The sequence below is a fragment of the Lynx canadensis genome, chromosome D1 (genome assembly GCF_007474595.2).
Source record: "Lynx canadensis isolate LIC74 chromosome D1, mLynCan4.pri.v2, whole genome shotgun sequence".
In the NCBI taxonomy this organism is placed as follows: domain Eukaryota; kingdom Metazoa; phylum Chordata; class Mammalia; order Carnivora; family Felidae; genus Lynx; species Lynx canadensis.
Window position 1 is genome coordinate 115,475,855 of NC_044312.2, and position 25,551 is coordinate 115,501,405.

The following is a 25,551-nucleotide window of genomic DNA, read 5'->3' on the forward strand; positions in this document are numbered from 1 at the left end:
GAGCGGGTAGTGAAGTCTTCACGCAGGGCCCCATCCCAGCTGAGCCCAGGCCTCTGATCTCAGGCCACCCGCCCTCCACCCAACGAATAAACTGAGCTCTGAGAAGCCGCCAGAACAGTGCATGTGTGTTACACGCGGTAGGGGCGAGGGGAACAGGGAGTCACTGTGCCCACGCACAGGGAAGGCACCCACTGGCCAGGGTGCATCGGGGCCAGCCCAAAGTCAGTGGGGTCTAGGCCTGGGCAGACTCTGGGGACGCTGATGCTGAAGGGTCCGGTGGGGCCAGGCCTGTGCGGTGGATGCTGTCCTCATACTTCTGGCGGCCGAGCTCCAACACCGCCCTCACCTCTTCGGCTACGTCCAGCCGGTCACTCTGCTCCAAGGCCTGGACGAGGCGCCCCACGGCCCCCGGCTGCCCGGCCTGGCGCTCAGCCCAGGAGAAGAGCATGTGACGGATCTGGCCGTCCAGGTCGTCCCTGGGGGGGTGGGGGGCAGGGGGAGTGGTGACCCAGAGGCCCAGCCACCACACCCAACGTTCTGCTCGCCCTCCTAGGGCGGGTTCCCTGCTCCCTAGGTGGGATGTGGCCAGACCCTCCCTTTCCTGCCCGTTGGCCCTGTCCCCCCACCCACCTGGGGCAGAACTTCAGCCAGCCTCAGGGAAGGTCCTCCTGGCGGCTGCCAGGACCCAGGCCTGAGGCTGGTCCAAAGCCAGCATTAGCAGGCCCGGAGGAACTCACCGGAACTCATGCCTGATGCGCTGCAGCTCACGGTAGGGCATGCCGAGGTGCAGGGCCACAGCTGGCCAGTCAGGGCCCAAGCGTCCGGCCACGTTCAGCAGGTTGCTCTGGGTCAGGAAGCCGGTCTCAGCATCACCCAGGTTCAAAGGTGCCAGGGAGAGGCTAGTCCCCTGCCCCTGCCCTGGCGCCTTGGACCCCCGCAGTCTCTGTGAGGAGGAAGGGGTGCAGTGAGCCCTGCCCTCTGCCCCCCCCCCGGCCTCCCCGCTCCCGGCCTCTGTGCCACCCCTGCCCCCTTCACACACACTGCCCCCCACCCCAGGCCACACCGGCAGCTTGATGGGCAGAGTGGCCATCCACGGGCTGTCTGTGCCCTTGCGGTGCCGGGCCGCCTCGGCCTCCTCGGGCACGTCCTCGGGCACTGCTCCCCGGTAGAAGGACACCTGGGGATGGGATGAGGTGGGGCTCAGTGTTCTGGCCTCTGCCCGGGCAGCCTGGGGCTCCCTGCCCACTTGACCCACCTGGCCCCTCACAGCCTGAGCCTGTCGGTCCAGGGTTGTGGTCACATACACCTCCTTCACGTTCTTCAGGTGTGAGTAAAAGACAAAACAGACCCTGCCCTGCACGCAGTCTGGGCGGTCTGGGGGCGGGGATGGGTTCAGCGGGGAGCCGGGGAACAGACCCCAGCGTCCACCCACCGCCCCCAAGGGGGGGGGGCATACCAGCATCCACGTCAATACCCTTCTCGAAGGCAGCGAAGAATTTTTCGCCCTCGAACATCTCCACCGTGTCAGAGGGCTCGGGGCCTCGGTATCGCTCCAGCAGCCGCCGCAGGGTGGCATCCACCTGGGGGGGGGAGGGGGCGCCCGCTGGCTCGGAGCTCCACGCCCGCACCCCCGCACCCGGACCTCACCCCTCGGCCCTGGCAGACGCCCACCTTGCTGAGGGGCAGACACTGCAGCAGCACCTGCTCGGGGTCGCGGCGTCGCTGCAGCGCGATGAGGCTCACGCGGTGCAGCCGCAGCCGCTCCCAGGCCTTGCGAGCCAGGCCCTCCACGCGGGTCTTGGCGGTGTACCAGAGCCAGTACCTGCGGGGCTGCGCGTGAGTGTGGCCTGGACGAGCGTCCTGCGGGGAGGGGCCGAGGGAGCGGGGGTGGGGGGGCACTGACCAGGAGAAGTGCGTGACCCGGAAGCGAGCATACAGGTGGGTGAGCTCCAGGGCCACCTGAGTGGTGATGTCATCCCACGTGGCTTCGGGAGGGGTCCGGTACAGCAGGTGAAGGCACGAGCGATCCAGACTGAGGCCTAGGGACGCGAGGGGGTGGGAGGCTGAGGCCACCCGCGCAGGGGCTCCCCGTCTGAGCGCTGCCCCCTCAACCCAGCGGCCAGGAATTCAGGTGGGCCGGACGGACGGACGGACGGACGGCCGCCTCTCACCTGTGACGCCGGGGGGCAGAGGCAGCTGCACTGTGACCGGCTGGAGGAAGCTGGGGGGGGCCGCTCTGGGAGAGGCAGAGCAGGGGGCTGGCCGCCGCCCCGGGCTCCTCCAGCAGGGCCCGAAGCTCCCCGCTGGCCACGCGCACCACCTGGGGCAAAGAGGCCACCTGAAGGCTCACCTTTGTCTTGAGGCGGCCCCCACCGCCCGCCCCGGCCCTGCCTGTACCTGCATATAGACCTGCCGAGGCTCGTCAGTGGCCCCAGGGGGGAACGTGACCTTGACCCCAGGATGTCCCGAGGAGTACAGCAACGTCCCCTCTGGTGGCACCAGGCAGGCATTGGACACAGGACGCGAAACCACGAGGAACCATGAGAAGTGGGGCACCTGGCAGTGGGCCCAGAGCCGCTGGGCACGGGGGACGAGAGTCAGAGGGAACAGAGTCAGAGCGGGGACAGGGTCTGGGCAGAGCCGTCGGGCGGAGGCGGGGAGGGCCACAGCGGCTCTCACCTTGGGTGTCTCTTCTTCCAGGTGAGTCTCCAGGTCACTCCAGCTGTCATCATTCAGGGTCCTGACCACCACCTCACGGCAACGCCGGGCCCGCGGGGGCACAAAGAGCAGCCACAGGCCCACCTCCTGCCAGGCAAGGGTGGCGTGAGCGCTGGGCCCAGGCCTGGGCCCTCATCACCTGCACCCCACCCCTGACTTGTTCTGGGCGTGCCTGCTGGAAGGCCACCCCGTGGGGCTGCAGCTCCAGGACGTGGCTGAGCAGAGAGTCGTGGGGACCCAAGGGGACGAGTCGCGGCTCCGGCAGCCGTAGTCGATAGTGGATGCTGACAGGGGTGGCAGTGGCCCCAGCAGGGAACTGCAGACGGACGCCACAGGCCAAGGTCACCGAGCAGCCTTGGGGGGTCACGAGGAAGCTGCACGACAGGGCGGACATCCAGTCAGACACAGAAGGCATGTGTACATCTGAGTTGGGCACCCCTAGGAAACCGTGGGAGACCCCGGAGGCATGAGCAAGGTGTCCGTCAGGGACAGGGTGACAGGGCCGGGACATGCTTGTCTGGCCCCATCTCTCCTCCCCAACACACCTGTCCAAATCTGAGTTCAGGAACAGTCTGGGCATTTCTGGGATCGTCGGTGTCCCTATGGAGGGACAGGAAAGCTGTTAGAATAGCCATGGCACCTGCCCCCTCGGCCTGCCTGTGGCCTGACCTCCCCCAGCAACAGGCCTACCTGGGGGACTGGGGAGGGCAGGCGGGGCCTCGCCCAGGGGATTCCCCCGAAGGCGCACAAAGGGGGCGTCCAGTAGCTCAGGGGGCACGTCCCGGAGCTGGTTGTCCCTCAGATCTAGTCGGGTGAGCAGCGGGAGGTGGGCCAGGCTGGTGGGCACCGAGGTCAGGAGGTTGCTGTGCAAAACAAGCAGCCGCAAGGACCGCAGCCCCGCTGCGGGCAGGTGCCAGCTCAGGGCCAGCAGAGGGCCATGCAGGGCCACCCCAGCCCTGGCCAGGACGGGACACTCGCACTAGTCCCGTCTCTGCCCGCTCTGGCCAGACTCAGGGGGCTTGGGAAGTCTGTGCAGGGGCCTCCACAGCTGGGGAAGGGAAGGCAGGCAACGGTCACCTAGGGGGGTGGAGGCTCTGAGGTGGGCCAAGCCTGTGTGTGCAGGGGCCCCTGTGGAGGACAAGGGGGCCCACGTGAGAGTGGAGGCCAGGCACTCCCCGTCAGGCCCAGGGAGCCAAGAGGGCCATGGCTCCTACTCACCAAGGGAGGCTGGGAGGCTCTGCAGCCGGTTGGAGGCCAGGTTGAGCTCGGTGAGGCTGCTCAGGCCTCCAATCTCAGGGGGCAGAGTGTCCAGAAGGTTCTGTGAGAGATCGAGGCACTGTAGGGTGGACAGGGCTCCCAGCGCTTTGGGCAGCGTTCGCAGGCAGTTGTGGGTCGCATAGAGGAAGGTGAGGGCGGGAAGGGCGCCCAGAGCCTCAGGGAGCTCTGAGAGGTGGTTGTGGGAGAGCAGGAGGGTGCTCAGACCATGCATCTGGGGGATGCAGCCCGGCAGCGTCTCCAGGCTGTTGAAGCTCAGGTCTAGGTGGGCCAAGTGGGTCAGGCCACTCAGGCCAGCAGGCAGTGTGGTCAGGGAGCCCCGGAGGCAGGCACCCAGCACATCCCGCTGTTGCCCACCTGGAAAGGGGAAAGGGGAAAGGGGAAAGGGGGAAGGCAGATGGGGCCCTCAGAGCCAGAGTCAGGTCCCCGCTCAGAGGCACAGACTTCTCCTAACCCCACCCACACGGGGACAGACTGAGACGCCAGCAGACGGACACTGCAGGCTCGTCTGGGCTGATAGCCATCACCCACGACCTGCCCCAGGAAAGACAGCCACGCTAGGGTCGGCTGGGAGCTGCGGTGTCCAGGAGCCCGGGCCCAGCCAGCTGCACCCTGTGAGGGGGTGGGACCAGGTGGGGCTCACCTCTGAGGACCAGGGAGCGAAGATGCCGCAAGCTGCACGGCACCTGGGCCAGGGTGGTCTCTAGCAGCCGAGGGTCCTCGTGGCTGCTCAGTTGCATGAACTGCACCTCCAGCAGCTGCGGGGACTGCCGGGCACACAGGTGTAGCAGCCGCTGGCAGCCCCCAGGGTACAGGTCCAGGCTCAGCCGGCTCCCAACCAGGAGAGGGGGGTCCCCGGGTTCTGCGTGCGCAGCATCCACAGCATCTACAGCATCTTGTGCGGCATCTTCTGTAGCAGCTGCCTCGGGCTCCAGCCCCTCCGCCACCGCAGCCATCGCCCACTGGCCGTCCTCGGGGGCCAGACATGTCCCAGCCTGCCAAGCAGGCCTGCTCAGGCAGGGCCTGGGAAGGCTGCAGAGTCAGGGGGAGGAGTGGGAGGGAGTGGGACTGGGCCCTCCTCCTGCTCAGGGGAATGGAGACTCCGGCTGGAGGGGAGTCCTTGAGCCAGGCCAGACGACCCACAGAGCCCAGGGCCTCGGCTGCACAGATCTTTGCTGGAATAGGGCTGGGAAATGAGCGCCCTAGAGCTAGGAGGGCGGCACGCAGGGAGACCTGTGTGCAGAGGAGCCTGGGAAACCTGCTGGGGCGGGGGTAGCGGGAGAGGAGGGAGAAGTGAGGCTTCACATCCCAATTCCGGACATCGGCACAAGGGACTCCTAGAGCTGTCAGCTCATCCTGGCTGTCTCCCTTCCCCGCCCCTTTCAGAGTTCTGGGTCCAGCCCCACCTCCAGCCTTCACACCCAGGAGCTTTGACCAGAGGTCAGGGACTCTTATCTGCCGCGTGGAGGCAGTGGCCCAGACGTGGAACAGGGTGATTGTGCCGGCATGTGTCAGAGAAGTGAATGTGTGTGTGGGGTGATGGGACCCCACTTCGTGACCGCTGGAGGAGGGTTCTCCCACGCTTCCCGTTCGCATCTCGGTCGGAAGATGAAGGCAGTGGTCTGCACACTCAGAGCTCCGACCGCCTGGGGGCCGGTCCTGGCCCCGAGAGCACCCCCGACCCCCACCGTCCCCACCGCCCGCCAGCGCCCCGCGCGTACCTGCCTTCCAGGCTGTGCGCGGTCCCCGGTGCGCGTCCGGCGCCGGGTTTCCGCCGGTGAGTTCCCGGAGCGGGCCGGGACTCCCGGTCCCGCCCAGTCAGGACACCCCTAGCTCTGTGGTGGGACCGCAGGCAACGGCCTCGGGGTCCCTCCCCGCCCCGCCTGCCCTCTGCCGGCCTGCAGCCCTGGAGACGCGGCCGCGGACCCCGACCGGCAGCCGCCAGCCCAGCTGCACTCGGCTTCCTGTTAGTCTGTCTCAGTCCAGCCTCTCCCGCCGCGAGGGCCCGCGTAGCGGCTGGGAAACCCGCCCTTTCAGAGGTTCCTGGCCCTCAGGCCCGCCCTGCTCCGGAGCTGGGCATTCTGGGCCCCTGTCAGAGTGAGCTGGTGCAAATCTCGGCACGGAGGAAGGCTTTGGGGGCCGATCGCAGCTGCTGCCGGAAGCCAGAGCTCTAAACGGGCCACTTCCCAGCCAGCCTCAGGGGCCTCCTTCTCCCCGGAGCCTTCCTGGGGCTCCTCTAGAGACCTTGTCCCAGCTCCTGTGATCCTATTAACTGGCAATCGCTCTGGGCCGAGTGACCCAGCAGTGGGCTTCCCCGCACGTTGCCTTTTTCAATCTTTGCACCTCGAAGGAAAGGAAATGGAGGCTATGACAGATTAGATCTTGCCCAAGGACTCATAGCCGGTAAGTGCCAAAGCCAAGAACTTCAAACTAGGTCTGACTCTCAGAGCCTGCCGTCCCTGTGTTCATTTGCCCACACTGCCGCACCCTCTTTCCTCCGATTCCCTAGCTATCACCGCCCCTTCCCCCAGGATGGGCAGTTCTGCCAGGCCCCCACTTTCCTGGCTCCTGTCCCCCACTCAGTTTCTACATAGCTGCCGGAAGTCTTAAATAAATCACAGGAATACTATTCAGCTTTAAAAGGGAACAAAATTGGGATACGCGCACACACACATTACAACGTGCATGAACCTTCAGAAGATTGTTAAACGAAATGTCAGATCCAGAAGGGCAAACACTGTGTGCTTTCTCTAATACAAGGTCCCCAGAGTAGTCAAATTCATAGAGACAAAAAATTAAAATGGTGGGAGCCAGGAACTGGAAGAGAGAATAGGGAGTTACTGTCTAATCCATCTTGGGAAGATGAAAAACAGTCTGGTGATGGATGACGGTGACAGTTGTGTAATGTGAATGGACCCAATACGACTGAATTGGGTGATTAAAATGGTAGGTCTCATGTATTATTTTATCTCTAAAAATAAAAATCACAACCGGCTACTTCCCTAGGTATTGCAGAAGTCCCCTCCTTGCAAGGAGTTTCCCCACTTTACCCCAACTGTGAGACCCTGAACAAGAAAACCTTTCTGCGCCAGACAGCGAGGCCGCCCACAGGAACCGTGTGGTTTGCACGAACACACCCGTGCTTGATGCACTACACCCGAAGGTTGGCCTCGCTGTGACAGCCCCCCACGGGCTGGGCTGGCTCCTGCTTCTGGACCCATCCCCAGCCACGGTGAGGCCTTTGCACCTGACCCTTCTGCCTGGCGCTCGCCCCAGTTCTCAGAGCCACCTCATCCCTTCGAGCTTATCTCAGTCTGGATCGACTCGTTTATTTACTCTGTGTGTTCGCGCGCTCTAAACTTAGGTTCCGGAGAAGCAGGGCCAGGCCTGCTCCCTCTCGCCACGCCAACCGGCGGCGGGGTCCCGGATACCGTGCAGTGAACAAGTGGCACGTGGACACAGGGGTGAGTTCGGAGTCCACACGACCCCGCAGGGGTGCAGCCACCAGGCCCAGGCCGCTCGGCTCCGCAGTGTGAGCGCGGGCCGGACTCGCCCACCTCACTGGCCTGGCTGCGCGGGAATACCGCGGGTCCCCACAGTCCCCGCGGCCAGGAACCAACCGGCAGCCAGCCGGCCGCGTGCGTCGGCACAGAAAGCGCGCCTGCACTTCCGGTAGTGGTGCACCATGGGACTTGGAGTCCTCCCACGGCGACGGCCACGTCCGCCGCACAGAGATGTGTGGCGGGAGTCGCGGCCGCGCTGCAAGCTCGCTCGCCCCGCCATCCCAAGAAGGTCGGGGGACACTCGTCCCCGCGTGGTACAGGAAGGCGGCCCTGGAGCTGCCCTTCGCCTTTGCTGCCGCGGGACTGTACGAAGCGAGGCCTCTCCGCCTCCGCCGCCTGGGCGCCGTGTGACGTCACTCGGAGGCGCCCTCGCGGCGCGGCACGCGGATCCCGGGGGCTTCTGGGTAGCGGATTACCCCCGCCCCCCGCGCCTGCGACTTCCTTTCCGTCCCTGACGCCGCCGAGGTCGCACGCGTGAGGCTAGTCCGCCGCCGAGTGAGTGGGCGGCGGGGCCAGGGCGCGGGCAGTGGGGGCCGTGGGGGTCCCGGGGAGGGGCGGGCAGGCGCCGGCCGGGTCTTGGAGGGGGCCGGGGCGGACGGCCTCCGAGTCACGCCGCCGCCGTCTCCTCCCGCCTCAGGATGCGCTACGTCGCCTCCTATCTGCTGGCCGCCCTCGGGGGCAATGCCTCCCCCAGTGCCAAGGACATCAAGAAGATTCTGGACAGCGTGGGCATCGAGGCGGACGACGACCGGCTCAACAAGGTAGCCGCCCCGCAGCCCCCGGTTGGCCCGACGCTGTGCATATGGAGGCCTGTGGCCTCGGCGGCGCGGGTTTCACCCTTGAGAAAGCGCGGCTTGGTGTGCTCGGGGTGGGCGTGGGGCTGCTGCGACCCCAAAGAAGGGACAGTGAGGCGTGGGGGGGGGGGGCCGTGAGGCGGACTCCAGCCTGGTTCCGGGGACCCGAGATGGAAGTTACAGCGCAGTTTAAAACGTCCAAGTGACTTTGTGTTAGAGAAGTGGAAAGGGCAGGGCGCGTTTTAATGACGTTGTCTTTCATCCGCCTCACTAACAACGTTCGGGCGTGTGGCTAGGATAAACCGAGATGCTGTGCGATTCTTGCTCGGGAAATGCCGGGAGTGGTCCGGTTCCCGCTAGCGGCAGGCTTAGATTAGAGAACGCACGTGCGGGCCATAAGGGTTGGGCTGGACAGGGCAGGGCTCGAGGCTCGGGGGGCGTTTTCTCTGTGCTCCTTGGTTCCAGGAGGTGAAGTCAGGGTGTGGGGCGCAGTAGTGAGCCTCTGGTAACTGCTGGTTGTGGTTCTAGGTCATCAGTGAGCTGAACGGAAAAAACATCGAAGACGTCATTGCCCAGGGTGAGATTGTGTGCTGGGGGGTTTCGTTCTCGTGGTCCATCCTAATCCCTGCCGGTCAGCCTGTGGCCTGCCAGGTTTCGCTTGTGGACCAGAGCACTCGAGAAGCCTCACCCAGAGAAGTGAGCAGGCTTCAGTGGGCTTGTGCCGGGGATGCTTCTAGACATTCTGCGTGGGAGGGCAGCAGAGGGTGCTGGTGCTGTCACCCGGCCGGCTGCCCACCCCACCTGCAGGGTTCGGGACTGGGTATCATTTCCATCTTTAAATATATTTTTTAACGTTTGTTTATTTTTTAAGAGAACGTGCGCGTGAGAGGGAGAGGGAGACAGAGGATCTGTGCGCTGTCGGCACAGAGCCCGATGTGTCACCAACTGTAAAATCATGACCTGAGCTGAAGCCGGCTTAACTGACTAAGCCACCCAGACAGCCGGGAATTGGGGTTTTATGAACAGATCTCACCATGTGTTCTCAGGGGGTTGGGAGCACCGACTGGGTGTGGGAGAGACCACAGGTCCCTGCCCCTCTTTGCCGGGCAGATGGTTTTCTGGTGGCATGAGGCTGCAGCTGATGGAATTGTTTGGAAGTGGTGCTGTTGGGACGGTGGTTCTATCCCTGTGTGTGTACTTCATGGGGCACAGCCAGCTCGGCAAACAGCTGGGGATGAGGATCTGGACCCAGGTAGCTGACTTAGTCCTGTCCCGGATGTAAATGCATTTGTCCAGCTTCCTTTGGGGTGGGTGCGGTCACGCAGGGGTGTTTTTTGGGGGGGGGGGCAGGGAGGGATTCCTAGACAGTTTCCAGACAGGACGTCGTAGGGGGCTGGGGTGCGTGTATGTGGCAGAGGCAGAGCCGCTTGTGTGGGAGGACAGAGAAGCTTGTGACGCTGGCACTCGGTGATGTCTCCCTATATCGGGCGGACTGTCTTGTCCACCCCCAAGGGGCCTTCAGGCGAGCACCTGCTCTGATCTCCTCTCCCCTGACTTCCATAGGTATTGGCAAGCTGGCCAGTGTGCCTGCTGGTGGGGCGGTGGCCGTCTCTGCTGCCCCAGGATCTGCAGCTCCCGCTGCTGGTTCCACCCCAGCTGCAGGTAAGTGGAGGCTGGGGCAGGGTCTCTGCTGGGAGTCTGGCATGCGCTGTGGGCCTTGCTCACTGTGCCCTTCCTCCCCACAGCAGAGGAGAAGAAAGACGAGAAGAAGGAAGAATCCGAGGAGTCGGATGATGACATGGGATTTGGCTTGTTTGATTAGAGTCCTGCTCTCCTGCAAATAAAACCCTTTTTACGTATTTTTTGAGCGACCTGTGAGTGTTTTGTAAGAGTGCGGCCTTGGCACAGGGCAGGTGTGGGGGAAGAGGGGGTCCCGCAGTGGGTGGGCAGGCCTTCATTCCAGGAGAAACCCAAGCCCTTCCTGGTGACGTGAGGAACTGGGGATCTGGTGCAGAGATGGGTACCTGGGATGGGGGGGCACCTCCTATGGATCTAGGGTGCGCCAGTCCTTGAGTAGGCTCTGGAGGGGACGTAAGCCTTCTTGGGCACAGTCCTGACTCCTGAGGACTGCCGGGGCCTCCCAGGAAGTGAAGCCTTCAGGGGACACACAGGAACACTTCAAAGGCAGCAGTGGGTGGTCTGCAGTGCTCTCAGGGGGCTCTGGCTGGTGGAGGCCAGCAGTTGCCCCAAGACTGGTGGCATTTTTCAGTTACACACGAGAAAGAGGTGTGGTGGTGCGTGTGCGATCTGTAGGTTTCCCTGTGGAGTCCGGGCTCCAGTTCATGTTCAAGCTCCACTTTTAATCTCGGCACCTCGGGGCGGTCACGTTCCTGCTCTGAGGCTTGGTTACCACAGCTATCTGACGGTCTGGCCAGATGAGGAAGGGGCTCGTAGGCAGTGATGTTGGGCCATGTGCCCCCTAAGTCCAGGGGCAGGCCTGCCCGTGCCCATCCAGCCACCATCCTGGCCCTGCAGTGGCTTATAGTCTCCTGGGCCTCAGGTCCTCTGCCCACCAATGCCAGACCACTCAGTAGACACTCTGATTCTCCCTCTGATGGCTCTGGGTCAGCACCGGGCTGTACTGTGTGTGCATCTCGTGCCAGGCTACAGCTCTGACGTCCTCGTGGGTTGTTCTGCAGGGAACAGGTAAGGAAGGAGCATAAAAGGAACGTCTGGGGGTGGAGGGCCTCTCTCAGGGAGGGAGGATGAGGCCTGTGGGACAGGAGTGTGTGTGGGATGGATGTAAGAAAGAAGGCCTGAGGCCCTCCTGGTTACCCGGAGGAGTGGGGACTAGCGTGGGACTCGGGTTTGGGGGAGGAGGTAGAACCCGCTCCTGTGGTCGGTGGGACACGGGCCATGAGGCATCACCGCACGTGTTCCAGCAGCATGTGCTGCAAGGGGCAAGGAGGGTGGGGTTGTGGATGCCCCAGGTTCCCTGGAGGAGGGGGCCTAAAGTCCGTGGGCAGACCTTAGACCGGGAAGAGAAGGGTCCTGTGTGGGATTGGAAGCATGACACCCGCTTGCCAGAATGATTACACAGCAGGTCAGTACTTACACGCTCGGGTCCCGTACCTCTGCTTGAGTAAAACCACCTTTTAGGGGCGCCTGGGTGGCTCAGATGGTTGAGGGTCCTCTTGATTTCAGCTCCGATCATGATCTCACAGTTCCTGGGATCCAGCCCCACATCTTGGGATTCTTCCCCTGCCTTCTTCCCCACGTGCTCACATGTGCCCTCTCTCAAAATATTTTTTTTATGTGATTACACAGCAAACACCAGGGTTTTCATCCACACTGGGAGGGAGGGGGGCCACCTCCCACCCCCAGCCAGGGTTCCTGGAAGTGCTGCTATGTTCCTGGCTCCAGAGCAGACAGTCCCAGGGGCCTGGAGAGAGGGATGTGTATCCAAAACAGTGCAACTCTGATGTGGAAATGGGGGCAGAGGTCTCCCGGCACTGGGGCAGGGCCACCCTTCAAGGCCCCACAGTCCCTCAGAAGCAGGAAGGGCCTGGACCCTGGCTTGTCCTTGGAGCAGGTCCCTGGCTCAGCCTGCACCTCTTGGTGGTCACCCTGCTGAACCCCCTGGGCTTTCCAGGCCAGCTTTGGGGTGTGCTTCATCCCCACTGTACCATACCTGCTGCCCCCTGCCGCTTCCAGCAGCCTCCCCGAGGTCTCAGTCAGAAGGGGCCTTGATCATCCTGCTGGGGCCACAGTCTCTGCACTGTACATCCATCCAAGGCACTTGGGGGTTAGGGTCCCCATGTGCAAGAGAAGGTCAGTTGGTCTAAGTCAAATTCAGTTAAATATCTCCTGTTTTCCTCTCTCCCAGTACCCGGGTCTGGGCTCCCCTCCCCACCCCTTTGTGCATGCAGGCCTTTGTGCATGCTGTCCCGCAGCCTAGGCAGTCCTGTGCCCTCCACCCCCGGTCCCCATCAGTCCTCATTTTGAGCTTATGTAAACAATGTCTCCCCCCACCCCTCAAATAGGGCTGGGTCTGGACTGACCCTGCTCCACTGCTCTATCCTGTGCAGTCCCTCTGTCAGACACACCGTTGGTGCCAAGTACGGGTGGCTGAGAGCACAGAGGCTGAGGGATGGACAGCATGACCCAGATGGTCCCGTCCTGGGGAAGCCCTGCTCTGGCTTCTCAGCCTGGGCCTGAAGGGGGTGGGGGGTGCAGTCCTGAGCCGCAGCCCAGACCTCCATAGCCCTGGCACCGGCTTCTGCCTAGGGCGTGGGTGTTCCTGAGGAGGCAGAGGCATCCCACCACCCCAGCACAGACCAGCCCCTTGTCTGGAAGGTGGGGTGAGGTGCAGGGCTGGCTCCTGGATCCAAGCCAGACTATGCCTGCCCTACACTCCAGGAGAAAAATGCGGAAGGGTGTGAGGGTGACATCACAGGAGTGCTCCACCTGCTGGGGCAATTAGCGGGGGGGGGGGGGGGGGGGGGAGGGGGTAGGGGAGGGCCTGACTCTTACCCACGTAGGACCCTGGTTAGCTCCTAGCTATGGAGGGGCCGCCCCCGCGGGCGGCTAGGGCCTGGGCGTCAGGTTGGGGTCTGTAGCACTAGTGTTAGCTCTGGGAATTGTGTGTGATTCGCCTCCAGCCCTAGATACTTATGAGTCAGTCTGTGGATGAGCCCTGGGGTCCTTGCCCTGGGGCGAGCTCCTCAGTGTCCCGAGTGGTGTTGTAGGTGGGCCCCTCAGGAGCGAGGCGGTGACTGCCCCTCGCAAGTCTCCGGATTTGTACGAGGCTCTCGGGCCCCCAGACTCCGCGCGCCCCAGGCCTGCGCTCCCCCTCCCTACACCCCTGGGCCACTGTGTGTTCCCTCCAGCTTCCCCGCGAGGCCGGGCACTGGGTCTCGGGCCCGGGGGCGGGGCCCCAAGGCCCCCGGAGGGCGCGGCCGTTCCCCGCGCGCTCCGATTGGGCGGCGCGTGCTCGCCCCGCCCCCGCCCGCCCCCACTAAAAACACCGCCTCCGCCACCGCCAGGCACAGCGTCTCCGCCTCCGCAGGCGGGGACCCGAGCTAGAGCGACCGCGGGCCCGGCCCGGCCCGGCCCCGGAACGAGCGGGAGCGCGCGGCGCGCAGCGAGCCCCGGAGCCCGGAGGGCCGCAGCGATGTTCCCCAAGGAAGCGACGTGGAACATCTCGTTCGCGGGCTGCGGCTTCCTGGGCGTCTACCACATCGGCGTGGCCTCCTGCCTCCGCGAGCACGCGCCCTTCCTGGTGGCCAACGCCACGCACATCTACGGCGCCTCGGCCGGGGCGCTCACCGCCACGGCGCTGGTCACCGGCGCCTGCCTGGGTGAGGGGGCGGGGCGGGGATCCGGCGAGGGGGCGGGACAGGGGGCCTGCCTGAACGAGGGGGCCGGACAGGGGTCCTGCCAGGTAAGCGGGCGGGACAGGGGGCCTGCCTGGGTGAGGGGACGGGGCCGGGATCCGGCAGGGGTCCTGCCGGGGTGAGCGGAGGCCGGGCGGATGTTCTTCCAGAGGGTAGAGCGTCCCCCGCCCCGCCCCGCCCCGGCCCGTCCGCTCCGGGAAGCTGGCAGGGGCGCGGGTCGGGTGGGGAGGGGTCTTTTGCCCGCGCCCAGGACCCGGGTGGAAGGTCCGAGCTCGGGCGCCGGCCCGGGGGCGGGGCCTGGTTTGTTTTGCATCGAGGTGCCCAGGGATTGGGGTGGGGCCACGCGCGCCTCTGGGGCCGAGGCTCTGGCCTTTCAGGGCGCAAAGGCTGGAGGACGGACAGGTGCAGCAAAAGGTATTTCATTGGAAAGAGAAAGTAACTTGTGGGCGGGACCGTGAGAGGCGGGGGAGGGGCCTCACTACCCCGGTAGCCCGGCAGTGGCCCAGGTCACTGTGTCCTGGGGCTACGCTGTTCCTGGGGCCCTGTATGGGGTGGCCTCTGAAGAGTATTTGGGTACCGTAGCCTGGTGCCTCCCAGGGCATCTGGAGGAGGAACTTGGCCGGTAGGGCCTGGGCAAGGCAAACTCTTCCCCACCCTCTCCCTCTTTGCCCACCGGCCACCGTGGGGCTGGGTTCCCAGGTGTGGCCAACCCACTCTCCTGGGGTGAGGGGTGCTTCCGGGCCCTCCAGCCTCTCCAGCGGTAGTGCAGAGGTGGGTGTGCACCGGGATGGCCTTCTCTACTCACAGGCACTTCAGCGCGTCAAGTGCTGTTTACAGCACACTGAGTACTTCAGGAGTCCTGGGAAAGGTGCCCAGCCCCCAGCTACTAGGGCAGCCAGGGTGACAGAAGGGTCAACAGGTCCTTGAATGCCCTGCCCAGCAGGAGCCGGTTCGGGGTTCTCCACTGCCCCCTTCCAGTGACCTTTGCCCTGAGGGGCTGGGGTAGAAGGAGCACAGCCCCGCATCCTTGGGACCTGGGGGCCCTGCCCCTCCCTCTCTGGAAGCCTTCCAGCCAGTGTCTGTCATACCTGCGTGCTGGCCTCAGGCCACACCTGACTTACTGCTGTGGAGGTGGCTCCCAGGACACCCCCTCTTACCCCCAAGGAGCCTCTTTTTCAGGAGCGGTCTTGGGCAGCTACAGTCTCCACAGCATGGCGGGCTCTGTCCAAGAAGAGTGTTGGGGGTGCTTTCTCAGGGGCAGCGGGACCCCACTCTTTCCAATCCCATGCCCACAGGCCTGTGCTGGACTCCCTGGGTCTGGCCAAGTGTGTGAAGGCTAAGGCTGGTCAGGGTTGAACCTCTGCCTCCCCCCCACCCCCCCTTCACAGGCTGGGGGCCACGCCAGGTCAGGCCCAGTGACTCACGGATCAGGGCAAGCAGTTGGGAAATACTGGGCAGAGGGAAGGCCTTGGCCCCAGCTGTCTGCCCTCCAGGGGTGGTAGCCTACCTCTGTCTCTCTGGGGGCAGGAAGCAAGAGTCCCCGTCACGGGCCAGGCCTCGTGATGGATACTGGGAGTTCTCCAGGGTAGATGGCGGTGCCGTGGCTGTGCGTGCTGTGGCTCTGGGCGCGGAACCATGGGGTGGTGGCAAGCCCTGACTGTTGGCCCTGCTCACCCAGGCGAGGCAGGTGCCAACATCATCGAGGTGTCTAAGGAGGCCCGGAAGCGGTTCCTGGGTCCACTGCACCCCTCCTTCAACCTGGTAAAGACCATCCGTGGCTGCCTGCTGAAGACCCTGCCTGCTGACAGCCATGAGCGCGCCAGCGGGCGTCTGGGCATCTCCCTGACCCGCGTCTCTGATGGCGAGAACGTCATTATATCCCACTTCGGCTCCAAGGACGAGCTCATCCAGGTGGGCCGTGGTGGGCCGCATCCCGCATCGGGCACCGTAGGAGCTCAGGGTCCCTGCTCACCACGCCCTCTCTGTCCCTGCCCCACAGGCCAACGTCTGCAGTACCTTCATCCCTGTGTACTGCGGCCTCATCCCTCCGGCCCTCCAGGGCGTAGTGAGTATCCCCGGGGCCCCTTTCCTGGGCGACCAGAGTTGTTCCCTGGGCAGGCGGTGGGACGAGGCAGTGGGGAGGAGGAAGGGCAGCGGTGCCTCCCCCCAACCCCCCCCCCCAGCCTGTTGCCTCACTTCCACGTTACTCAAGAGCCAGGCGGGCCCCCTGGAGATGCATACTTCCTGTGGCTGTCTCTGCCCCTCCCCCAAGGTCTGGCCATCTGTTCCGCAGCCCGTGGCCAGTGCCCAGTGGGTGAAAGGCTCGAAGGAAACAGCCACGGGGTGGGGCCCGAGGTGGCCCAGTGGGTTAGCCAGCTCAGTCCTCGGGCCTCTCCCTGTGTGGCCGTGTGTCCCGCAGCGCTATGTCGATGGCGGCATCTCGGACAACCTGCCGCTCTACGAGCTCAAGAACACCATCACCGTGTCCCCCTTTTCGGGAGAGAGTGACATCTGCCCACAGGACAGCTCCACCAACATCCACGAGCTCCGGTTCACCAACACCAGCATCCAGTTCAACCTGCGCAATCTCTACCGCCTGTCCAAGGCCCTGTTCCCGCCCGAGCCCACGGTGAGCCCTTCGCCAGGGGGCCCCGCTGAGCCTGTCCCGGCCCAATGCCAGGGGAGCGAGCTGCCGGAAGGCCTCTCCTGAGGGACCAGGCAGAGGTGGGCGCTGCACAGACAGACTCTCCATTGAGGCCCCCCATCCAGCAGCCCGGATCCGTCACCTTGGCGGAAGGAAGGGGCTGTGGGGGCTCCAGAGGGCGGAGCAGGGCACCCCGGCTCTCTCCCGGTGCCTCCCCGCTCCTATTCATCGTCCCCCTGCCTTAGGTGCTGCGGGAGATGTGCAAGCAGGGTTACAGGGACGGGCTGCGTTTTCTGAGGCGCAACGGTGCGTGGGTGCCCCCTGGAGCAGGCGTGGGCGGGGTGGGGTGGGCGGGCGTGGTGGCTCCTCGCCTTTGCCCCTGCTCCCGTGCTGATCACCTGTCTGGGGGGTCCCCACCCAGGCCTCCTGAACAGGCCCAACCCCCTGCTGGCGCTGCCCCCGGCCCGCCCCCGTGCCCCCGAGGATGAGGATGTGGAGGAGGCCCGGGGGGCCACAGAGAGGGCCCCAGCGGAGGGCCCCTTGCAGCCACCCCTGGAGGACCACATCCTGGAACATCTGCCCGCGAGGCTCAATGAGGGTGTGTGCAGCGGGCGTGGGGGATGGGGGTCCCTGGCCGGTGGGGAGCAGAGGAGCGGGGAGGGCCTGGCTTCCCCGGCTGCTGGTCAGCGTCCCTCCTGCGCCCACCCCCAGCCCTGCTGGAGGCCTGCATAGAGCCCAAGGACCTGCTGACCGCCTTCTCCAACATGCTGCCTGTGCGTCTGGCCACAGCCATGATGGTGCCCTACACTCTGCCGCTGGAGAGCGCCGTGTCCTTCACCATCCGGTGAGGGGAGTAGGGGGCTTGGGCGGGGACCGTGGGGGACCCGACTTCGTCATCCGTGAGTGGTGGACACCGTGGGGAGGAGGCCGCTGGCGGGGGGATGCGGCAGAGATGCCGGGTCGGGGGTCCCAGAAGCTGGGGCGCAGGCCGGGGTGGGGTGGGCGTGGGGGAGGGGGAGGAGCCATGGGCCCCGAGGCCACGCCTCCCGTCCCCGCCCAGCTTGCTGGAGTGGCTGCCTGACGTCCCCGAGGACATCCGGTGGATGAAGGAGCAGACAGGCAGCATCTGCCAGTACCTGGTGATGCGTGCCAAGAGGAAGCTGGGAAGCCACCTGCCCTCCAGGTGAGCCCCCCTCACTGTTGTGTCTCCCCCAGGCCTGAAGCCCCAGGGGCCGCCTCTAAAGCCCTCCCGCCCTCCATCCCTCCCCACCTGCAGGCTGTCGGAGCAGGTGGAGCTGCGCCGCGCCCAGTCACTGCCGTCTGTGCAGCTGTCCTGTGCCACCTACAGCGAGGCACTGCCCAGCTGGATGCGCACCAGCCTCTCGCTAGGGGACGCGCTGGCCAAGTGGGAGGAGTGCCAGCGCCAGCTGCTCCTGGGCCTTTTCTGCACTAACGTGGCCTTCCCACCCGATGCCCTGCGCATGCGCGCCCCCGCCAGTCCTGCCCCTGCGCCCCCACAGCTCCCACCCGGCTCGCCCCCTTGCTGAGTGTTCCCCCCACCCCACCCTGCTCCACCCTTCCCCAGCCCCCTGGGGTCCCGGTGCTGAGGGCTGGGTCCCCCAGCTTCCCTGCCCCGTGAGGTGGGGGCCCTGGGGCGGGCTGAGATCCCCCCTCCTGGGCCTCTCTCCATGACCACCGCAGGAGTCAGGACAAGGGGCCCCTCACAGCTGCTAGAAGGGGACTTGCCGTCGACCCCTCCACCGACCACTCTGTTGCTGCGCTGAAGAAAGAGGGGTAGCGAGTACCCCTCCCCTCACCTGTGCCTTTATCTCCCCCTCAGGCCCTGCCCCAGGGCTGGGGAGGAGGGCTGGGCAGCACCACCCCCCACCCCCCACCCCCAGCCCAGCCCAGCGTCCCCCAGTCCGTGCAGTATTACTCCCTAGAGCTTTGCACCTGCGCCTCCCTCATTCGGCAAGTTTTGCCAGAGAAGAACGTTTGTGAAGAATTATTTATTTTCGCCAAAGCAGATATAATAAATGCCACAGCTCGGCCCCGCCTCTCTCACTGCGTGTGACTCCCGGGCCACAGGGGCCCTACTGTCCTCCAGCCTGGCATTCCGGGCCTGAGGCCTTCCCCTAAAGGCCCTGGTGGGCCCGGGTTCTAGCCCACTTCTCCGCCTGGGACTGCTGTGTTTGCCTCACTTTGCCCGGAGGTGTGCTGCCCGACCCTTGGGCACAGCTTTCCAAGGGCCAGCGGAAATGCCGGGACCAAGATCCTCACTAAATAAAAACTGAGAAATGCTTACCAAAGGTGGTGTCCGCATCTCCACTCCATGGTGACACAGGTGGTGTGGGGCTGACCTCAGGCTGGGAGGGCGGTGGAGGGCGAGGTTCCCAAGCTGAGGCCTGGGGACCTGGGAGCCACGGGGCCTGCCCCACTGTGGGCGTGTGGCACAAGGCTCTTCGCAGGGCGCTGGGCCTCCCCTTATCAAGGCAAACCTCACCGGCCAGTGCACACACATTCTCCATCGCGTGTCCCCCTCCCACCACACCCCTATGACCCCTGCAGATATGTAGGTCGGGTCTGGAACGTCAGGCAGGGTGAGGTCTGACCCAGAGGAGGCTGGACCTTGTTCTGTGGGACATGGTCTCCTGAAGGCGTCCTCTGCCCTGGCCAGTCTGTGGGGGTGCAGCCAGCCCTTCCCGGTGACCAAAAAGGGCCCATGGGGGAGGGGCACTGGAGCAGAGCCGGGTGGTTGGCTGGCTGTCCGGAGCTCTTGGGCGCTGGCAGGCCCCGGCCAACAATAACGGTAGGGACTGCACGACTGGGAGAGCCGGCCGGGCAGGTCCCCGGGTGCCGGGAGCCGCCCCCTGCTCGCTCTCCAGTTCCCGTCCCGTCCCGTTGGCCCAACCTGTTCTAGTTCAGCAGGATCCCAGGCCCCTGCAGGAGCAGAGGCCTCCAGACCCCCGACCACCTCCCAGGTGGGTTCAGGGGCTGGGCTGGGGCTGGGGCTGGGGCTGGGGCTGGGGCGGGGGCGCCTTCGGCAAGAGATTGGGGTCTCTCCCCCGGCAGGAAGGTCACGTGCGAGTCCCGCCCAGCTCCGTCTCCCAGCTCGCCCGCAAGGGGAACCCGAGTCAAGGCTGTGCCCCAAAAGGACAGCTTGGGGGCAGGCCACCGTGGGCGGGGGTGGGGGCTCCTTTGCGCCCCCACCCCACTTGTACACGCCTTACGCCGAGGCAGCGGATGCACGCACCATTTTGTAATATATTCCCTGCTAATTGTTGAACCACGGGAAAGACCACAACTGGGGAGGCATAGGCAGAGTGCCCGCCCCCACTCCTGGCGATGACCGTTGAAAATACCTTGCTCTGCCTCCTGCCCGGCTTGGTCCTGCACACGCTTTTTGGCGCCTTAAATCGGGATCCTCGGGACAGCCCTACCCTCCTCGCCTCGGCCCTGCTCAGGAGGGGTCCCCAAGCCACCGGGGTCATCTCCGCCCCGACGTGAACTCAGCTCTGCCGGGACAGACGCGGGGGGCGGCACGCGGGGGCCGGGCAAGGAGTAGGCGGCCGGGGCCGCGCGGAGAGGCGGGGACACGGCGACAGTGGCGGCGGCGGCGGCTCCGCCCGGGGCCGCCCACGCCGGGGTCTCCGTTTCCCGCGGGGCAGCAGCAGCCGCTCCGCGCCCGCGCCCCCCGCGCGCCGCCGCCTTCCCGGAGGAGCCGCGGGGCCTCGCGGCAGGTGCGGCGGCGCAGCTCGCAGGTAGGCGCCTCGCGGGTCCCGCCGCCGCGCCCCACCCTGCGGTCGCCGAGGGACGCGCCGACCCTCCGGTGCCCTGGGGGGCCGAGCGGCGGTGGGCGCGGCGGTTGGCGGGACCCGGCCGGCCAGTGGGCCCCGCTCCCCCGGCCCGGCGCCGCGCAGCTTCCGGCTGGGATGGACCTCTGGCCCCGGGGAGCCCGCGGGCCGCCGGTGGGGGTGGCGCTCCCGCAGGGGTGAGGCGACGGCGTGCGGGGAGAGACGACTCCGGTCCCCCGACCGCCTCCTCCCGCCCTTCCTCACACCTGCCCTCTTTGGACACTGCGCCCTCCTGCCGCTCCTGGAGTATGGGCGCGGAGGGAAAATTAGGGTCCCGGACGGAGGGGAGAGGACCCCAGAATCCCCCAGGCTGGGGGTTAGCTTTGGGAAATCCGGGGCCTGGGCGCCCGGGGGGACCACAGGTGGGTCTGATTAGGGGGCGGAGCGCCATGCGGGGGGGGGGGGGGCTGAGGAGGTTGCAGCGACCCGGAGGGGGCAAGTCTGGCGGAGCAGAAGGGCCTCGTGCCAGGGGGAGGGCCATCAAGCCTAGAATCTGGCGCGTTCCCGACAAGGCCAGTGGAAGTCACCGGTGCTCCAGGCTGAGACCCCGCACCCGCACCCCTTGGGGCCCCGGGCCCGGAGGGAGGGGGCGGCGGCAGAAGGGCAGGAGCAGACGCCGCCTGCCGGCCGCCCGGAGGCCGAGGGCGCTGAGGCCCAGACTCGGGGGCTAGGACCCTGCCGGGACTGTCTGAACGCTCCAGCTGGCCCGGCCCGGTCAGCCAGGTCTCCAGGTGCCCACCTTCAGGGCCTGCTCAGCTCCTCCCCTCGCTGGCCAGTCCGTCACCCAAGCTCTCTCCCCTCAGCGGCCCCGGAGCCCCTACCTCCTTATTTTGCATCACAAGTTTCTCCTGTAGCTGCCTCCCCACCCTCACCACTCCCCACCACCCCACGGCGGTTGCCCCTCCCCCAGGTCCTCTCCTGAACCGCCCCCCCCCCCCCCCACCCCAGGCAGCCTCCACAGGCCCTGAGCCTGCCCCACCCCACCCACGACACCCCTGTCTGCAGCACGGTTCTGCCCCCAGCTACCTTCCTCTCTGGACCTCTGTGGAGCCTTCTCTCGCCTTCCCGCCTGGTGGAAGGAGGCCCCGCTGCTCACTCCGGGACCCCAGCAGCCCAGCTTAGCCCTCACCCACAGCCTCTCTGCCTTCCCTTCTCCCTTCTCATTTCTGCTTAGGCCCTGACTCTTCCTTGGCTTTTGCAGCACGTGATGGCCGAGACCCCCACTCCCATGGCCAGGCCCGGGAAGCCCGGGGCCGGGGAGGACCGGCAGGAGGAGGGAGAGGAAGAAGGGGGCTCCGGGAGGCCACAGGCAGAGACGCTGGAGCAGGCCCAGGAGCTGTTTCTGCTGTGTGACAAAGACGCCAAGGGCTTCCTCACACGGCATGACCTGCAGGTGAATCCCCAGTCCCAAGAGGCTGCCCAGCCGGGGGCGACCTTGGCTACTCAGCCCTGCCACCCTTGCCTGGCTAGGGCCTGCAGAACGACGTGCCCCTCACACCGGAGCAGCTAGAGGCTGTGTTCGAGAGCCTGGATCAAGCCGGCTCCGGCTTCCTCACCGCTTGGGAGTTCTGCCTCGGCCTGGGTGAGCGGAGCCCCCCTGCCCCGCCCCGCCCCGCCGCCCAGAGACGCTCCGGTGGCACATGTGGCAGACACAGACGGCAGCCTGTGACTCTCCGTCGAGTCCCTGCGGAACACACACTGGTGTCAGTGCACACAGGCCCCTGAGGAAGCCCCCCCACCGCCAGGCGATGTATGGAGCTGCCCCTCCTGCTACCCGACCCCCTCCCATCCGTGCCAAACCCAGGTGGGGCCGGGTGCCAGGCTTGCCCCGTTCTGGCCCGGCTGTCACCTCCCATTCCTAAGCCACGAGTCTGACCAGGATAAGGAAAGAAAAACAGGAAACTGGGCTCAGAATAAGGACAGGATGTGTGTGTGTGTGTGTGTGTGTGTGTGTGTGTGTGTGTGTGGTGGGGGGTGGTGAGTGGCGGCTGAGCCAGGGTGCTAACCTACAGCTTTGATAATCTTACCTGCCCATGCCCACAGGGAAGTTTGTGGGGGTGGAGTCAGCCCAGAGCACACCGCCCTCCCAGGCTCCAGAGGAAACCTTCGAGTCGGGCTGGTCGGATGTGCAGGGCACTGGGGGCTCCCTGGAAGAAGAGGAGGAGGAGAGATTCCGGGAAGCGCTGGAGCAGCTGGGGGTGGCCCCAGTCCTGGGCGAGTGAGTTGGCGCTGACTCGGCCCCCAGTGCCCTCCTCTGCTGCCTCCCCCTCCGCATGCTGCCTGTCCACACTGCCCTCGTGTCTGTTCCAGGCCGGGGTCCCTAGGCTGGGACGGGCCCAGTCGTTCTCCGTCAGCTGTGACACCTGGGAGGGGCTGAGCGTGATTTCCCGCAACATTTGCATTTCAGGAGGCGAACGCGGCTGGTCTGTCCAGGGCTGCAGGTGTCTCCGGACGGCTTACCCTTAGGGATGGGGTCAGGGAGCCCCCGCTTCAGCCTCAGCCCCTGTCCTCCCCCTGCAGGCAGCGAGCGGTGCGGACATTCTGGACCCGATTGCAGCGCGAGCGACCCGAGCTGCTGGGCTCCTTCGAGGACGTTCTGGTGCGCGCGTCGGCCTGCCTGGAGGAGGCAGCCCGAGAGCGGGACGGCCTGGAGCAGGCGCTGCGGCGGTGAGGAGTGGGGCCTGGGCGGCTGGGCTCGGGAGGCGGTAGAGGCGAGACTGGGGTCTGTGGTGCCGGCGGGCTCAAACAGCAGTCCCCCCCCCCCCCGCCGCCCTCCGTCCTCGAAGGCGGGAAAGCGAGCACCAGAGGGAGGTGCGCTGTCTGTACGAGGAGACGGAGCAGCAGCTTCGCGAGCAGCGCCAGCGTCTCCGGAGTCAGGTGGGCCCAAAGCCCCGCCCCCGCCCCCGCCCCGGCCCAATCCCAGACGCGCTAGTCTCGTGGCCCCGCCCCCTCAAGATTGGCTCCACCCGGCCCCTCCCCCGGCGCGTGCCCCTCCCCCGCCCGCCTGGGCTCAGGAGCTCCCCGCACATCCCAGGACCTCCCCCGGGAGGAGCGCACAGGCCTCCTGGAGCTGGAGCTGCAGGACCGCGAGCAGGAGCTGGAGCGGGCAGGCCTGCGGCAGCGGGAGGTGAGTGGCCCCCCACCCGCCCCTGCAGGGTTGGGGTGCTGACAGACCCAGCGCGGGGCCCTATCCCCGCCGTCACCCGTGCACTCTCTGGTACACTTGAGGTCCCGGTGCCTCAGTGTCCCCGACCCCGGGATTACTGGGAGTCGGGGGCAAGCGCAGCACCCCGAAGAAGAGGTGGAGGGGTCCTCCCCAGCTTGCACTGCCCCCCCCCCCCCCCGCCCACATCCCGCAGCTGGAACAGCAGCTGCAGGCCCGGGCCAGCGAGCAGCTGGAGGTGCAGGCGCAGAACGCCCAGCTGTGGCTAGCCAACGAGGCGCTACGAACGCAGCTGGAGGGGACGCAGGAGCAGCTCCACAGGCTGGAGGGCGACTTGCGGAGCCGCCAGGAGCAAGCCCTACGGTGCCTGGGAAGCGGGGGGGGGGGGGGGGGGGGAGGTGGACCATCAGGGGCGGGCCCGGGGAGGGGCTGCGGCCGGCGGGCGAGGCGGGGCGGGAATAGCTTTGGGGGCTCGCGTCCGGGCCACTCCCATCCCCATCCCCCGTCCCGGCCCAGCCCTCAGGGTGCGCGTGGGTCAGGGTCGTGGGGCGCGCGGAGGAGCCTCCCGGCACCCAGGTCACCACCTCTCTCTTGCAGAGATGTGGTCGCTGTGTCGAGGAACATGCAAAAGGAGAAGCTCAGCCTCCTGCGGCAACTGGGACTCCTCAGGTGCGGTCAGGCGCAGGCCGGAGGGGAGGGGCCGCACACAGTTTAGCTCTCAAACGTTCCCGACCACGGCCTCATCCTATTGGGAGGCAGTCCGTCCTCATGTCTGTCCCCCATCCCTCGGGGGCATCCGCAGCCAGGCACCCCGTCTGAGGGACAGCAGAGCCCGCACTCCCCCCTTGCCCCAGGAATGCTGCCTCTCAGAGCCCTTGGACTCCCCTTCCCCAGGGAGCTGAATGCGAGGCTACGGGATGAGAGGGATGCCTGTGAGGCCAAGCGGTTAGCCAGCGGTCGAAGGAAAGCTCTGGCCATGGCTCGCATGCCGGGCCCCACCTGCTGCTGTTGCTGCTGCTGCAGCTGGGCTCGCCCCCCAAGATGTGGCTCTGGCCACCTTCCCAGTGCCCGCTGACCATCCCCCAGAGACTCACTGGGCATTCCTCGGAGAGGCCACCCCTCGAAGGCGAGGCGTCATGGCCCATCCAGCATTCGGGCTCTGCTCAGGGCACTGCAGGCCTGCCTGCATGCAGACATGAAGGAACTACCCAGGGAGTGGTGGCGCGGTCGGAGTCTCACGTGCCCCCCTGCGGGGCCTCATCCTGTCCCATCCCATCAAATCCATCTCTGACCGGCAGAAAAACTCCCTCCTCCTAATAAAGTCCATTGACTGCACTGTGACCTTCTCAGCCTATGTGTGTGTGCGTCACAGCATTTCCCTGGTACGCACACGAGGTATCCATGGTACTCTCTGGACAGTACGTGTGGCACATGTCCTGAGGTGCTGGGGTTGTGGATGTTCCTGCCTGTCTCTGGTCATGCCTTCAAGCCCTCACTGTCCATTCAAGCTGAAGCCCCGTGGGGCCCTCTGTGGGATCCAGGGGACCGAGGCCCATTGTCTGGGCCCGCTCCCGGCCCCAGTTGACAATCCCCTCCCCATACCCGTCCTCACACAGCCCCAGGTGGACCAGCTCAGCCCACTGGAGTTGAGCCAGTCCTGAGTGGGACCTCCTGGGGCAGTCCTGCCGCCACTTCCCATGCCTGTCCCTCCTCCACCCCCCCCCAACCACCCCACCCCGCCCTGCCGCCTCCCTGGAAGTGGGGAGCTGCTGGCCAGACCGTGAACCATGGGCAAGGAGCTGGGGACCACTATCCATGGAGAGCTTCCAAATGACTGCAGAATCTGACCCACCCTGCCTGGGTCTGGGAATGAGCCTGGTGGGTTGGGAGTCCCCTCCCCTTCCTTACTCCCACTGCGGGTTTCCCAACCCAGCAGGTCAGAAGGCTCGGCCCTGTCTACCCCACCCCTTTCGACCCCTCCCAGGACCAATGCCTTCCAGACTGGACTGTCCCTGGCAGGGACCCCAGGCCTCCACTCCAGGCTGTCCTCCATACTGCACCTAGAGCAACCGCACTCCTGTATCTGACCGCACCCCCAGACCCTACCCCACCAAGCCAGCATCTGTTCCGCCGGCCCTGCAAGC

The 25,551-nt window shown here is 65.9% G+C and overlaps 4 protein-coding genes and 1 non-coding gene across 7 annotated transcripts; 4 read left to right on the plus strand and 1 right to left on the minus strand.

Annotated features, from left to right (window-relative positions):
- Window positions 1-104: 104 nt before the first annotated feature.
- On the minus strand, window positions 105-6,483 carry PIDD1 (p53-induced death domain protein 1). The gene is given in 17 exon segments (XM_030332313.2): window positions 105-476; window positions 738-943; window positions 1,064-1,177; window positions 1,256-1,374; window positions 1,457-1,580; window positions 1,672-1,822; window positions 1,904-2,039; window positions 2,172-2,229; window positions 2,231-2,320; window positions 2,398-2,577; window positions 2,680-2,805; window positions 2,891-3,092; window positions 3,264-3,318; window positions 3,409-3,618; window positions 3,937-4,350; window positions 4,637-4,988; window positions 5,715-6,483. Coding segments are annotated over 16 exon segments (2,742 nt in total). The 5' UTR covers window positions 4,950-4,988; window positions 5,715-6,483; the 3' UTR covers window positions 105-232.
- Window positions 6,484-7,948: 1,465 nt separating this feature from the next.
- Window positions 7,949-10,209, plus strand: RPLP2 (ribosomal protein lateral stalk subunit P2). Of its 2 annotated transcripts, none has more exons than XM_030332318.1 (5): window positions 7,949-8,051; window positions 8,194-8,317; window positions 8,879-8,927; window positions 9,914-10,012; window positions 10,099-10,209. In XM_030332318.1, exons 2-5 carry the CDS (start codon window positions 8,195-8,197, stop codon window positions 10,170-10,172), a joined length of 345 nt encoding a protein of 114 aa, XP_030188178.1. In that variant the 5' UTR covers window positions 7,949-8,051; window position 8,194; the 3' UTR covers window positions 10,173-10,209. The 2 variants fall into 2 exon arrangements, with proteins under 2 accessions (XP_030188178.1, XP_030188177.1); XM_030332317.1 differs by having other exon boundaries at window positions 7,950-8,051; window positions 10,096-10,209.
- Window positions 8,960-9,093, plus strand: LOC115526644. Its single transcript, XR_003972693.1, has one exon. It is a non-coding gene; the product is annotated as a small nucleolar RNA SNORA52 (small nucleolar RNA).
- Window positions 10,210-13,397: 3,188 nt separating the features above from the next.
- Window positions 13,398-18,699, plus strand: PNPLA2 (patatin like phospholipase domain containing 2). Its single transcript, XM_030332327.1, has 9 exons — window positions 13,398-13,710; window positions 15,425-15,657; window positions 15,746-15,811; window positions 16,166-16,375; window positions 16,636-16,696; window positions 16,812-16,988; window positions 17,102-17,234; window positions 17,451-17,573; window positions 17,667-18,699. Exons 1-9 carry the CDS (start codon window positions 13,524-13,526, stop codon window positions 17,935-17,937), a joined length of 1,461 nt encoding a protein of 486 aa, XP_030188187.1. The 5' UTR covers window positions 13,398-13,523; the 3' UTR covers window positions 17,938-18,699.
- A 111-nt stretch (window positions 18,700-18,810) lies between these two features.
- CRACR2B (calcium release activated channel regulator 2B) lies at window positions 18,811-24,743 on the plus strand. 2 transcript variants are annotated; one of them, XM_030332321.1, is made up of 10 exons: window positions 18,811-19,371; window positions 21,446-21,637; window positions 21,715-21,826; window positions 22,288-22,462; window positions 22,765-22,911; window positions 23,031-23,121; window positions 23,279-23,371; window positions 23,604-23,770; window positions 24,005-24,076; window positions 24,302-24,743. In XM_030332321.1, exons 2-10 carry the CDS (start codon window positions 21,452-21,454, stop codon window positions 24,480-24,482), a joined length of 1,224 nt encoding a protein of 407 aa, XP_030188181.1. In that variant the 5' UTR covers window positions 18,811-19,371; window positions 21,446-21,451; the 3' UTR covers window positions 24,483-24,743. The 2 variants fall into 2 exon arrangements, with proteins under 2 accessions (XP_030188181.1, XP_030188180.1); XM_030332320.1 differs by lacking the exon at window positions 18,811-19,371 and adding an exon at window positions 20,046-20,151.
- Window positions 24,744-25,551: the final 808 nt, after the last annotated feature.

Coding starts and splice junctions, on each gene's coding strand:
- PNPLA2 (XM_030332327.1), top strand. CDS start 13,524: ATGTTCCCCAAGGAAGCGACGTGGAACATCTCGTTCGCGGGCTGCGGC. Junction 17,235..17,450: donor GCCGTGTCCTTCACCATCCG/GTGAGGGGAGTA, acceptor GTCCCCGCCCAG/CTTGCTGGAGTGGCTGCCTG. Junction 17,574..17,666: donor GGAAGCCACCTGCCCTCCAG/GTGAGCCCCCCT, acceptor CCCCACCTGCAG/GCTGTCGGAGCAGGTGGAGC.
- RPLP2 (XM_030332317.1), top strand. CDS start 8,195: ATGCGCTACGTCGCCTCCTATCTGCTGGCCGCCCTCGGGGGCAATGCC. Junction 8,928..9,913: donor CGAAGACGTCATTGCCCAGG/GTGAGATTGTGT, acceptor TGACTTCCATAG/GTATTGGCAAGCTGGCCAGT. Junction 10,013..10,095: donor TGGTTCCACCCCAGCTGCAG/GTAAGTGGAGGC, acceptor TCCTCCCCACAG/CAGAGGAGAAGAAAGACGAG.
- CRACR2B (XM_030332321.1), top strand. CDS start 21,452: ATGGCCGAGACCCCCACTCCCATGGCCAGGCCCGGGAAGCCCGGGGCC. Junction 22,463..22,764: donor GTGGCCCCAGTCCTGGGCGA/GTGAGTTGGCGC, acceptor CTCCCCCTGCAG/GCAGCGAGCGGTGCGGACAT. Junction 22,912..23,030: donor CTGGAGCAGGCGCTGCGGCG/GTGAGGAGTGGG, acceptor CCGTCCTCGAAG/GCGGGAAAGCGAGCACCAGA.